Here is a 13669-nt window from a genome sequence, read left to right on the forward strand (position 1 = left end):
TAAAATAAGATGAATAAAATACAGTCTCCTCAGAGCTCTGCCCAGCCCAGCCCGCCTCACCTGGGGGTCCCGCTGCCACAGTTCCAACACCACACATGGCGGGCCCTCTCTGGTGTCCTGAGGGTTCTCGTACAAAAGGAGGTGCTGAAAGATGAGTGTCTGGGCCCATGTGGGGGCTGCAGAGCTCTTCAGGGTTTGGGTGCACTGGCTGTGGTTCAAGAAGACCAGCCTGATGAAGGGCCCTGGGGGTGGAAGTTGAGGAGGTGGTGCCTTGGAGCTACTGAGTGAAGCCCTCCTCTCTTCTGGCTGCTGGCACCACGGGACCCAGCACCCAGGGAGGCTCAGTCCCGCCAGCCGCAGCCATTCCAGAAGGCCACCTCAGCGTTAGGCGCAGAGCCCGTGGGCTGATAGCCAGAGGCCACCTTAAACTGTCATGGCTGGGGTCCAGGCATCACAGACTCAGAGTGCCCAGGGGCTTCTCTGGAGGGGTTCTGGGGACCAGGCTACATGTACGTGGCTGCTCTTCCTCATTATCAGCAAGTGGCCTTGGCATCAAGGGACATCACAAGTCCCTTTGGAAGAAGGTGGTGGTGGTTTAGCTGCTCAGAGGTGTCTGACTCGCTGCGATCCCATGGACTATGTAGCCCGCCAGGCTCCTCTGTCCATGGGATTCTCTAGGCAGGAATACTGGAGTGGGTAGCCATTTCCTCCTCCAGGAGATCTTCCCCACCCAGGGATCAAACCTGCGTCTCTTGAATCTCCTGCACTGCAGGTGAATTTTTTTTTTACTGCTGAGCCACCAGGGAAGCCGTCTCGATGCTCCCAATGGACACAGCTCCCGGCGGACACCCACTGCCCCGGCTAGACCCCGTCTAGCACTCTGGCTCCTGACAGACAGGGCCACTGCCAGCCCAGGGCACCTGAAATCTCCATGTGGGGCTGGAAATTGCCAAACCTCACCCCCACCTGTCGTTTGCCCCCTGCAGGGGACAAGCGGTGCCCAAGCCTGTCGCCCTGTCTCTCGTCTGCGTGTTTCCTCCTCCCCCTCCCAAGGCCCAGCTGAGTGGCCTCCTCTGGCTGAAGCCTCCCCTTCCCGATCTCACGGTGTTGGGACACACTGCGAGACTGCTCCCATTCTGTGTTCCCTGCTCCTGCGTCTTCTCCCCAAACCAGGGTCACGAGCTGCAGGGGGCAGGGATCTGCAGCTCTGTCACCGCCTTCCTCGCCATCCTTTACACTGCTGGGTGGTCAAGTGGGGGGTCCCTGAGAGGCTGGTGGAGAAGGGGTGCCCTTGCCTACCCTGGAATGTCTGGACATGGCTGGACATCAGGTTCCGGGCCTGGTAGATGTAGCAGAAGAGCTGGTAGTAGTGGGGCTCTGGGAAAGAGAGGAGCCATGTCTGCCACCTGCCTTCAGGCCCCCCACCCCAGGCCCCCTCCTCCCCGCCCTCAAGCACGGGGGGCCTCTGGGGTCACCCAAGCAGACTGTCCGCTGCACGCTCACTGTTGAAGACGCAGTAGATGAAGGGCAGGTTGGGCGTCGGGGTGACGGCTGGGGGCGCCCTCCGGACACGCCTGAGGCTGTCCAGCCTCCGTGTGGACGACACCATGTCCACCTCTCTCTTCGCCTGCTCTTTCATATCTGTGCTCTGTGCCCAGGACAGACTCCCTGAGGCTCTTGGGAGCCTTTCTTGTCACCTCCAGCGCAGGCCCAGGTCACCCTTCTCCCCAGCCAAAGCCCAAGCATGTCCCCTCCACCACCCCACAGCGGTCACTGCGTCGGACCACACAGGGCACCTCCGGCTGCCTGCCCCACCAGGCGTGCCCTGGCTCCGGAGGCGGGGTTGCAGGAGGGGAGACCCCTAGCCCACCGGGGCTTTACCAAGGATCCCTCCAGGAGGAATATGGGTGCAATGCCCTTGACCTTGTTGGGGGCCAGCCTGCGGTGCCAGCAGCGGCGGCGGAAGCGGCTCTGGGGCTGAGGGTTCAGGTGGAACTTGGAGCCGAAGACACCGTACTCCCAGCCTGCCTCCTCCTCAGCCAGGCCGGGGTGGTGCTGTGGGGGGAGCGCAGGTGCCCTCTCACCCGCCGTGGCTGTGGCTGCGGGTGGGTGCCCTCTGCGGGCCCCCCTCCCGCCCTGCGGTCCCCCCGGTCACTGCCCGGGCGGCCCCTCACCAGCTGCAGGAAGGAGAGGGTCTCCTGCTCGCGGCTCAGCCGCCCGTGGTCCCGGTAGCGCACCCGTGCCCAGCGCCGGCGCCGGCGTGAGTAGTAGGTCTTCTCCACCGAGTTCCAGACCTGGGGCAGCCCCGAGGGCGGGATGCCCACGCCGTACTCCCAGCCTGTGGGGCCAGGACACGGCCCGTGGGTGCCCAGGGGCTCAGGGGCCTGGATGGGCCTGAGACAGGCCCCGGGAAGGGCAGGCCAAGGGGGCAGTGCAGTCCCTCATGTCTAGGTCTGTCTGGGCACAGGGAAAGGTGCGGTCACACAGCATCACCCAGTGGGCCGAGCCCAGCAGCCCATCTGACAGATGAGGAAGGTGATCTCACAGATGTCCCGGGACCCGCACACATCACCCAGCTCATAAGTAGCAGAGCCTGCACCCGGAGCCCCGGTCTTCCGACTCCTAGCCCATTCATTGCCCCTTCCCTGGGGCCACTAGGCTGAACCAAGCTCTGGACTCGACCTGCATGTGCCCAGGAGGCGTTCAGCATGTGGGCTTCCCAGATGGAGGCAGTGGTAAAGAACCCGTCTGCCAATGCAGGTTAGACAGAAGACACTCAATCCCTGTGCTGGGAAGATCCCCTGGGGGCATGGCAACCCACTCCAGGATTCTTGCCTGGAGAATCCCCACGGACAGAGGAGCCTGGCCGTCCATGGGGTTGCAGAGTTGGACACGACTGAAGTGCCTTAGCACGCATGCACACACCTGTCTTAAAGCTGGGGCCCATGTCTGTGGCAAGTAGGGAGGCCCCACTCTCTGAAGGCTGGGGACCCCAGGGACATAGGCCCACTCTACCCGAGAGCTTGGCGGTTTTCAGCTCCAGACCCTTCCGCCCTCAGCCAGTGTCCAGAGGACTGACCCTCATTGTCCACTGCGTGGTTCAGCTCCACGGCCCAGGTTTGCTTCACGTGCCAGCCCTGGGGGCACTTCACAATCTCCCGGGCCTCCACGGGCTCTCCATTCTGTGGGTGGACAGACAGGGCGGGCCTACTGCGGCTGTCGTGGCCTCCCACCCCAGGAGCAGACAGTGCTTGTTACGGCTAGCGCCACCCAAGTGTTCACTTAATACGCTTTTATGGGTTTGCCTTTCTGAACCATACATGCATTTTTAAAAGGAAACTTTATATAAGCACTGTCAGTTTTATATAAACTTTATATAACCACTTACCATAAATAGGAAATAACCATACGTATGACTATGAAAGTAAAGTAGTGTGACTGAATCTCAGGTGGATGCTGCTGCCTGCCCACACCTAAGCCAGCTCTGCCCTTGTGCAGAGGAGACCAGCCTGTGAGACGTGAGTTAACCTCGCTGTCCAGTCAGGAGTACGTCAAGGCTGTGTATTGTCACCGTGCTTATTTAACTTATATGCAGAGTACATCATGAGAAATACCAGGGTGGATGAAGCACAAGCTGGAATCAAGATTGCCCGGAGAAGAAATAACCCCAGAAATGCAGTTGTCACCACCCTCATGGCAGAAAGCAAAGAACTAAAGAGCCTCTTGATGAAAGTGAAAGAAGAGAGTGAAAAAGTTGGCTTAAAGCTCAACATTCAGAAAACTAAGATCATGGCATCTGGTCCCATCACTTCATGGCAAACAGATGGGAAAACAATGGGAACAGTGACAGACTTTATTTTGGGGGGCTCCAGATGACTGCAGCCATGAAATTAAAAGACACTTGCTCCCTGGAAGAAAAGTTATGACCAACCTAGACAGCAGACTAAAAAGCAGAGAGACATTACTTTGCCAACAAAGGTTCATCTAGTCAAGGCTATGGTTTTTCCAGTGGTCATGTATGAATGTGAGACTTGGACTATAAGGCTGAGCGCCAAAGAATTGATGCTTTTGAACTGTGGTGTTGGAGAAGACTCTTGAGAGTCCCTTGGAATACAAGGAAATCCAACCAGTCAATACTAAAGGAAATCAGTCCTGACTATTCATTGGAAGGACTGACGCTGAAGCTGAAACTCCAATACTTTGGCCACCTAATGCAAAGAACTGAATCCTTGGAAAAGACCTTGATGCTGGGAAAGATTGAAGGCAGGAGGAGAAGGGGATGACAGAGAATGAGATGGTTGGATGGCATCACTGACTCAGTGGACATGAGTTTGAGCAAGCTCCAGGAGTTGGTGATGGACAGGGAAGGCTGGCCTGCTGTAGTCCATGAGGTCGCAAAGAGTCTGACACGACTGAGTAACTGAATTGAACTGATCCAGTAAGCAGCCACCAGCCTGCACATGCGTGTGCTCAATTTGCAGTTGTGTCGGATTCTTTGTGACCCTATAGACCGTAACCCACCAGGCTCCTCTGTCCGTGGGATTCTCCAGGCAAGAACACTGGAGTGTTTCCTCCTCCAAGGGATCTTCCCAACCCAGGGATTGAACTTGTGTCTCCTGCATTGACAGGTGGATTCTTTACCACCCAGCCACCTGAGAAGCCCGCCAGCCTCCTGGGGCTCCTATTTAAGTTCAGTAAAATGAAACAAAATTTGGGAATTCCCTCATGGTCCAATGGTTAAAACTCTGAGCTGCTGCTGCTGGAGGCCCAGGTTTGATCCTCGGTCACAGAACTAAGATCCCACAAGCTGTGCAGTGTGGCCAAATAGAAAAGAAACAAAATTTAAAGTTCAGTTCCTCACTTCCACAAGGGCCACATTTCAGGTACTCAACAGCCACACGACAGTGGAGATACAGAACATTTCTATCATCATGGAAAGTTCTCTTGGGCTCACAGACTTAGAAAATGAACTTACGGTTGCTGGGGGAGAAGGAATAGTTAGGGAGTTTGGCATGGACATGTTACACACTGCTGTACTGAAAATGGATGATCAACAAGGACCTACTGGATAGTACAGGGAAATCTGCTTAACGTTATGTGCCAGCCTGGATGGAGGGGGGCTTGGGGGAGAACAGATACATGTATGTGTGTGGCTGAGTTACTTTGCGGTCCACCGGAAACTATCACAACATTGTTAATTGGCTTTACTGCAATAAAAAATGAAAAGTTAAAAAGAAAAAACGTTCTCTCGGACAGTGTTGGTTTAGACCAGCCCCAAACAGTCTCCTATTCTGGGTAAAAGCACTGCCTTTGCACGGGGGGCGGAGACACTCTGCCGTTTTTCCAGTCCCACTTAGGGTACCTCTTCCTGCCACCTCGGGATACAAACCCCATCAGTGCTCACCCGGGTCCCACTGATCCAGCGCTCCCAGCTTCCAAGGCCCCCGGGAGCATGGACTGTCCCCCACGCCCCCTACTCACCACATCCGTGTTGGGGATGGTGGCAGGTACCCAGGCCCCCGTGGCATCCCGGCGCTGGTTCTCATATACCTCCTCCAGCACCTGGCTCTTGTTGATGTCCGTGTCCAGGAGCAGCCTGGGGGCGGTGAGACCCCAAGTTCCCAGCACACCTCCCTGAGCTTACCGACCCCTGGGGTCCTCCTTGCTGGCCAAGCACTCCCACACCTGGCAGCAGCACCTGCTCTGGGCAAGGCTGGGCAGCGGGGCCTAGAATGCAGGGTAGGGGGGTGGGCAGGGCCCCCCGGGACCAGGCTTCAGTGGCTGTATGCCTGCCTCCCTGAGTTGCTGCCTACTGGCCCTCCTGGGTAAAATGAAGTGCCAGCTCCAAGGCTGCCTGTCCAGGGGCACCCAGGCTGCAGGCCCCACGCCCCAGCCTCACCTCCTCTGAGGCTCCACTGTCCATGGACCTTCCCAGTGCCATCCATGGGGCTCTTTGAAATCTTCCTTGGGAAGGGCCTTGTGCCCCATGACATCCGAGAAGTTGGGGCAGTGTTGCAGGAACTGTTGTCCCCACTGGTCCTTAAACTTGGCCTGGTTCTCGTACTGGGAGAGGGGAAAACATCAGTGCCCACAGCCCCCTCCGCACACCCGGCACCCGCCCAAAGCCTCCTGCCCTGGGCTGTACGTGCCTCCTAGAAACATGGAGCCAGGCAAGAAAGGGCGTGGGACCTGCCTGGGGGCAGGAGCTGTGTCGTCACTTGTGATGGGACAGCACCTCCCTGGGTGTCCGTCAACACAGGCGGATGCCATGAATCAAGTGCTCATGTGGCCAGGCCCCTTTCAGCCACACTCTCCCATTTCACAGGTGATGAGGCTGAGGCTCAGAGGTCACCTCTACCCCAGGTGGCTCAGCCATGGAGGAGTGGGGTGGGGTGGATGCCTGCGTTAGAGCCTGCTGGTTGCCTGCGACGTGACCTGTCCTCCCCACGTCACTGGGGAACCCAGTCCTGCTCCACCACTGCCACCGGGTCTGGAACTTTCTTCCACATTCCCCCGAGGGACCCTCAGCCCCTGCCCCCTGCACTCATCCTAACCCCCTCTGCCTCGGCGCCTCCAAGTCCTGCCTGCCGTCTCTCCATCCACCGCATGCAACTTAGGAACCATGAAAACAGGTTTTAACCCAGTTAAAAAGTCTGAAGTGTTAGTTAGTTGCTCAGTCGTGTCTGACTCTGTGAGCCATGGACTGTAGCCCGCCAACCTCCTCTGTCCATGGAACTCTCCAGGCAAGAATACTGGAGTGGGTAGCCTTCTGCAGGGGATCTTCCTGACCCAGGGACTGAAGCCAGGTCTCCTACATTGCAGGCAGATTCTTTACCACTGAGCCACCTGGGAAGTCTGAAACTCAAAACTTATTTCCCCTCTATTCTCAGGACCTTCTCCTGAGCCATGTCCTCCCCCTTCTCTGATTATAGAGCAACCTCTGGCCGGCTGCTCACCCACCCCCTGGGTTTACAGTTCTGAGGGAAGATACCCCATTTCCAATTCCTCTGTTTCAGAGCTCCCCCTCCCCGGCTGGGGTGGGTAGGGGCCCCGGGCTGTCACGTTAATGATGGACAAGGACCCTGCAAGCAGTCAGAGCCTTACTCACCTCATGTGCCCTGAACTAACTGGGGGAAATTCCCTGTAAACCTCCATCCCAGTGAAAGTCACTGGCCCCAGGGGACCACTCAGTTGCCCTCCTGTTACCAAGGCCATGGCTTGTCAACAATGGACTCCTTTAGTCTTTGTCACTTCCCTCTAGCTCCTTTTACGGTTCTCAGATTCTGCCAGCGATCTTTTCTCCACCTTTGGAGTTGGGCTGGTGCCAAGTCAGCCTCCCGCCAGCACCCCCGCCTCGCCCCCACTCACCGTCTCTGCATACACGACCACTTCGCCCTGGCGGAGCAGCTCCAGGTCCCTGCTATCAGTCACGTTGCCGAGCCACATGCAGACCCGGAGCTGGGCGGGGAGGGTGTCCTTCTCTCCTTCTCCCTCTGGGTACTGAGCCAGAGGCAGGTCAGCACCCACAGGGGTTCGGGCCCCCCGGGGGCAGGGGCATGGGTTAGGGAGGGGCACACACACCTGCCCCTTCACCCTCAGCCCCGGGAGCAGGGGCTTCACACTGAGCTGGGTGACGGGCATCACAGAGGCTGGTGCGGGGTGAGGGGTGCAGGAGTGCGGAGGGGCAGGGCCACTGGGGAGCCTGGGAATGCCTTAGGGAGGAGTGGAGCCGATGGTGACATTGACAATGACACTTGCCATGTGATGTGCCAGGCACTGTGCTAAGTACCACACATGTCACGTATGTTCTAATGCCCACACACCACTACAGAGTGGGTACCTTCATCACCAGGCCCATTTCACAGAGGAGCAGGCTGAGGCCAGACACGGTGGGCCCCAACGCACACAGCCAGTAAGCCACAGGACCAGGATTCATGTCTCAGTGTTCTTGTAAGATAAGCAGGACTCAGATGGGCACCATTGGGATGGAGCCTTCCACGACAGCGGGAAGGGCAATGGGGAGCCAGGAAGTCTCTGAGAGGGAGGCAGGGTCTCCCACCTGCCTCCCCAGGGCGGCACGGGGAAGGCTGGAAGCTAGGACTGTCTTCAGGGCAGGAGACTTGTGTTCAGTCAGCCTTATTTATGGATTGCATTTGATAGGAAGGGCTGGAGCCCAAACCTTAAAGGTATTAAATATGTAGATAGCAGCCAACGATGGACCAGGGGAGAGGGGACAGGGACAGGACTAGGTGAGGTGTGAGGACAATGGAGGGGACAAACTTGAGGAACATTTATGATGGGTATGGATTTGGCACTGGCTACATGCCGATGGATCCAGGCTCCTGCCTCCCTCTGTTTAAACCCCATTTCTCCTGGTAAAGGGCCCAGCAGAGAGGAAATGGGCATGCTCTCCAGAGGCTCATGGGGGCTCTCCGGTGTGGGGGTGGGGGGTTCAGGGCTTCTCCCTTGGGGTGTCCTGGGCCCTCTCCTCCCGAGGACCCCCGACCTCCCCACCTGCAGGAATAGGGTCTGTGTCTTCCCACAGAACCTGCCGGAGTGCCGGGCCCCGTCTGGGGAGAACAGGACGCTGTGGGCGGGCACCTGAGCATAGGCCACCCGCTGCTCCCGGGACATCAGCCAGATCATCACGTCAGGGAGGTTCATCTGGGGCTGCGGGCGCAAGAGCGTCAGTCCCGCCTGAGTGGCCGGTACCAAGGCCTGCTCCCGACCGGGGTATCCAGCGCCTACCTCGGGGAGCACGGCGTTGAGGCGGTACAGCCAGCCCTCTGCGGTGGCCACCATGTCCCTGGGGGGCGCCTGCTTGGCCTTCTGGGCCAGTTCCTGCAGAAGGAGGCGGCGGAGCTTCCACCTGTTCTTGTCCAGGTCGGTGGCTTTGGGCTGACTGGTCATGCAGGGCAGCGGCCGCCTGTGGCCAGGACCGGAGGAGCAGGGGCTGGTCTCTCTCCCATCTCACCTGCTCACCACCCCGCCCAGCCTCAGTGTCCTCCCTAGACCGGAGAGCTTGCCCTACTGGTTGACCCAGCTGACCAGTCCTCTGAGACCAAGTTGGCCGGAACAGCTGGTCGACCTGGTGGACAGGCCTGCAGACGCAGAGTGCAGGCCTGGCGAGTGGGACGGAGCCCTGCCTGCCCTCCCCAGGAAGCACACTCACTGGGGGTCTAGCCCTGGGTTCTCATACCTCCTGCTCCGGTCCTCCCAGCCCCCGCAGCGTGCCAGGCCCGTGCTCAGGACCTCCTCGTGGACAGAGGTGTGAGCTGTGAGACGGGGGCCAACCAAACCCGGGGAGGAGGGGATCTAAGTGGGCTGTAGGCCCGAGAGAGGCCTTACAAGGGCTCTTCCAAAACAGGCAGAAAACTGACGAGGGCCTTGTGGCGAGGGGTGACGGAGGAGAACGTGTAGGCTGGGATGTGCAGGGCTTGTCTGGACAGTGGAGAGAAGCTTGGTTTAATAGGAGCATCAGGCGTGGATGTAGAGGGGACAGTGATGGGAGGAGATGTCAGGACCATTTTGGAGGTCCCTGAGTGGCAGAGAAGCAGTTCTGTTATTTGGAGAGAGATCTGAGCTTATGTTTCCTGTGGAGGCGGGGGTGCGGGAGGGAGGCGGTGGGGTAGTTGTTCTGTAGGGTCTGGCCTGCGCCCCAGGCTTTGTGTGGACTTGATCTAGCTCAGCCCTAGCCCCGGGGGTAGGTGCTCCCCGCCCCTACTTGCAGTCCTCCACCAGCTCCCTCAGCAGTTTCTCCCACTGCGGAAGCAGAGCCGGGTCCCTCGGATTCCTCATGGACTTCAGGGTGTCCAGGTTGGCCTTCTGCCCAACAGAAGAGAAGCAGTGTGTGAGTGTGGGGCTCCCCTGGGACAGGCTGATTGGCCTAGGATGCTTTCAGCCAGGACTTGGGGACCTTTGAGTTGGTGATGGACAGGGAAGCCTGGTGTGCTGCAGTCCGTAGGGTCACAGAGAGTCGGACACGACTGAGCAACTGAACTGAACGGAGGGGTAACCTGGAGATGTCCAAATCCAAAGCTGTCACATAGCACTGAAGGCTAGGATTCCCTCTCGACTACCCTACAGAAAAAATGGGTGGCCGGAAGAAGCCAGGATGTAGCAGGACTGTGAAGGGGTCACAGGGTCTTGACCTCGGACTTCCCTTCTGTTGGTGCGAGAAAGTCACATCTAAGGCGGGGGAACCAGGGGGGCTCTGCTGCCTAAAACTGCTCAGTGGCTCCCCCCTCAACACACACCTAAGATCTTTTGTGGTCTGACCCTTCCCAGCTCCGCTGGTCTTATTTCCTCATCACCTCCACACCCCAACCACCCACAAACTTCCTATCACTATAGCTTTGTGCAGCGTTCCCTTCTCTGCATCCCCACCACTCACCCCAGCAAGACTCTGCTCAAATGTCATCTCCTTTCCCAACAGCTCCTCTGACTCTCCTCTCTTCATCTCACCCCTCCCTCCTGAGACTCTCTGCCCCTGTGGCTCTTAGCGCCTGAATCTCCCCTGCAGCCCTGCTGCTCTGCGTCCTAACTATTGCACGTCTGACTTCCCTGGTGGTGAAGACTGTGTCTATGTATCTTTGTGTCTCTGGTGCTTGTGTCTGGCACCTTAGCTGGTGTGGGATGCATGAGAGAGCTGAGTGACCTGATTCCTAAGGCTGCGACTCATTTTCCCAAGTCTCCCATCAACGACCTGGGTCCTGGGACTTCCCTGGTGGTCCAGTGGCTAACACTCCATGCTCCCAAGGCAGGTGGCCCGGGTTCCATCCCTGATCAGGGAACTAGATCCCACATGCTGCAACTAAGAGTTCGCATGCCACAACTAAAGACCCGGTGTAGACAAATTAAAAAAAACAAAAATAGACCTGGGTCCGTCCCTGGCCCCCCTCACTCCCCTGCCCATATGACTCACCAGGCGATCTCGTGTGAACTGGAGGAGGTTGAGGCAGTTCATACGGAAGCCGACATCTTCCCAAAAGGAGGTCACGGCCACAACAGGTTTGGTGTTGTACCAGGGCACGTAATAGTAGATGTTCCCTGAAAAACAGAGCCACGTGTGTGGGGTGGGGGTGTCTGAGGGACACCCTGCACTGTGTCCCCTCTCAGAGGACCTTCCCTGGACCATGCCATTCCTCTAGGGGGTGATCTGCTAAAGCATCCCAACTGGACCCCTCCCGCTGAAGGGTAGGCTTTGGGCCAGTTCTGGATGGATATGCTTTGATGAGCACAGCTGGCCTAACGGGGCCCTCACGGTGCTCCATGTCACTTGGGCTCACAAGGTCCCCAGTTCACAGGTGGGAAAACCCACGCTAGAATGGGAAGTGGTTTCCCTGCGATGGCTCAGCCAGGTGGTATGATGCGGACATTCAGTTCCAGAGCCTGTGCCCCTAACTCAGGCGAGATGCCAAGGCCCAGGTCTGCCTTGAGGTTGGGTCTTCCTTCTGGGTGTCAGGAGGCAGAGGAGGAGTGGGCCCTGGGTTCAGAGACCCAGAGTTTGGTTAGGGTGGGCAGACACCTGACATAAAGGGCCTGCTCATGCAGAGGAGTGGGGTGGAGGGGCAGGCATGGTCAAAAGCCACTGATGGGCCTGGCAGACTGGGTCCCCTGGCCATGATTCTTATTGAAACAAGGGCAGGGAAAGCTAGATGAAACACATGGTATTCTTTTTGTGAAACATTTTGCTGAGTTGAAATAAAATCCAGAGGAAACTGAAAATAAAGTCAAAGCAGAAAGTCTGTGAGGCAAGTGGAAGCAAAGTGGACAACTGTCCTCTGAGTTTCTGGAAAATCTTGAAGAACTGGCTCTTCTCTGTGACAACTGCCAGGGCCCAGAGGTCAAGAGAGACAGCCGAGCACTGTCTGAGGTGGGCGGTCTAAGAGGACACCCCTGTGAAATAGGTTGAATTGCGCCCCTATAAAGCTATGTTGGGGATTTCCCTGTGGTCCAGTGGTTAAGAATCTGCCTTGCAATGCAGGGGACTTGGGTTTGATCCCTGGTGGGGGAACTAAAATCGCACATGACTCAGGACAACTAGAGACTCCATGCATCACAACAAAAGATCCCGCATGTCTCAACAAAGACCCGGCACAGCCAAATAAATAACTAAATAACTTTTTAAATCCAGAAATTAAAAGAAAAAGAAAGAAAAGTTAAAAATAAAAAGTTAAAAGCCAGACAAAACTGTCAATTAGGAGAAGGACAGCAGCCCTTGGTGTGGGTGAGGGGTGGCAGGTTCAAGGGGCCCCTGGGATGTTGGGATTTTGTTTCATGGTCTGAATGTTGTTATGTGGCTATGTTTGCTTTGCAATAATTCATTGAGCTGAATACTTTGGTTTGTGTACTTTTCCATAGATGTGTTATATTTGAATCAAAAGCCTACTCAAGAATTATTAAAAAAAAAGACCACTGGGATCAAAATATATAAAATACATATAAATATATAAAATATATATATAAAATACAGTGTGTCAAATGGTGGAAAATGCTATGGAGAAGGATGATGTGGGAGAGAGAGAGAGAGCTGCCAGAAGTTTTTTAATAGCATAGTTACCTACGGCTTTTCCTAAAAGATCTGGAAGAAATTATGCAGAATGCAGCCCAGAGAGATGAAAAATACAGAAGGAAGATTTAAAAACGTGTGGAACAGCATGAGAAGTTCCACAGAGGATAGAGTAAATTTGAGAAGGAGCTAGAAGAGAGACGGGTAAGAGGTCGTTTTCAAAGAGAAAGTATCTTATAATTTTCCTGAATTGTTGGAAGGACACCAGTTTCAAACCCTCGCACTGAGTGAATCACAGGAATGATAAATAAACAGAGACCCAGGACTGGGGCTCTCAGATGTGAGTGAGCCGACACAAGATGGCAATTTTCTTCTGCTGCTCTTGGATAGCATACAAAAGCAACAAGGAGAAGGGAAATAACTCCATTTTCAGCAAAACAAGGAGACAGATATAATCTGCAGGCTCAAAATACACATAAGGGCTGCCAGAATCAGCTGTGAGTGCCTGAGGAGCTGTGAGGGTTGAAGGGTGGCGGAAGTCACCTGGGGGTGGGGGGTGAATGGCAAGACAGACAGCGGGAGCCACGGCTGGATGGGAGCAGAGTGCAGCTAAAGAACACCCCCGGAACGAACTCAGGACTCAGATGAGGATATGTGAGCTGGCAAGACTCAGAAAAGGAATAGAAGAGAAAACAAAAACATTACAGGAAGGAAGATGGCATGAAAGGAAGCCCAGCAGGGATGAGACTCCACAGACACTCCAGCAAGAGGCAAAGAAATCAGAAGGGCAACTGGGGGACCTCCCTGGTGCCCCGGTGGCTAATACTCTGTGCTCCCAATGTAGTGGGCCCAGGGTTCGAGCCCTGGTCAGGGAACTGGATCCCACATGCCACAGTTAAAGATTCAGCATACCTCAATGAAGACTGAAAATCCCATATGCGGCCACTAAAACTCAGTGCAGCCAAGTAAATAAAAGTAGACATAAAAAAAAAGAAAGGAGAATGACCAAAATAAGATAGAAATAAAGAGCCAAAGAGGATCAGGGAGGAAATGACAGATACAGAAGAAAAGTAAGGAGAATTGTTAAGCCCATAAATGAAGCCCCAATAGTAGAAAACCTGAACAATGGAACAGAATATTTAAAAACACAATTAAGAA

At 55.8% G+C, this 13669-nt stretch overlaps 1 protein-coding gene across 1 annotated transcript in view; it reads right to left on the bottom strand.

The window, feature by feature from the left end:
• Positions 1–13669, bottom strand: part of FER1L5 (fer-1 like family member 5) — a 54131-nt gene that overhangs the window by 11406 nt on the left and 29056 nt on the right. Inside the window, exons 20-32 of the mRNA XM_043917206.1 lie at positions 10925–11049; positions 9725–9825; positions 8749–8926; positions 8515–8670; positions 7369–7500; positions 5900–6063; positions 5482–5596; positions 3080–3182; positions 2175–2338; positions 1882–2055; positions 1504–1648; positions 1300–1377; positions 61–242 (exon numbers count right to left, since the gene is read on the bottom strand). Of these exons, the coding sequence (XP_043773141.1) occupies positions 61–242; positions 1300–1377; positions 1504–1648; positions 1882–2055; positions 2175–2338; positions 3080–3182; positions 5482–5596; positions 5900–6063; positions 7369–7500; positions 8515–8670; positions 8749–8926; positions 9725–9825; positions 10925–11049 (1817 nt within the window). The remainder of the gene's footprint in view (positions 1–60; positions 243–1299; positions 1378–1503; positions 1649–1881; positions 2056–2174; positions 2339–3079; positions 3183–5481; positions 5597–5899; positions 6064–7368; positions 7501–8514; positions 8671–8748; positions 8927–9724; positions 9826–10924; positions 11050–13669) is intronic.

Source organism: Cervus elaphus, chromosome 11 (genome assembly GCF_910594005.1).
Source record: "Cervus elaphus chromosome 11, mCerEla1.1, whole genome shotgun sequence".
Taxonomy (NCBI): domain Eukaryota; kingdom Metazoa; phylum Chordata; class Mammalia; order Artiodactyla; family Cervidae; genus Cervus; species Cervus elaphus.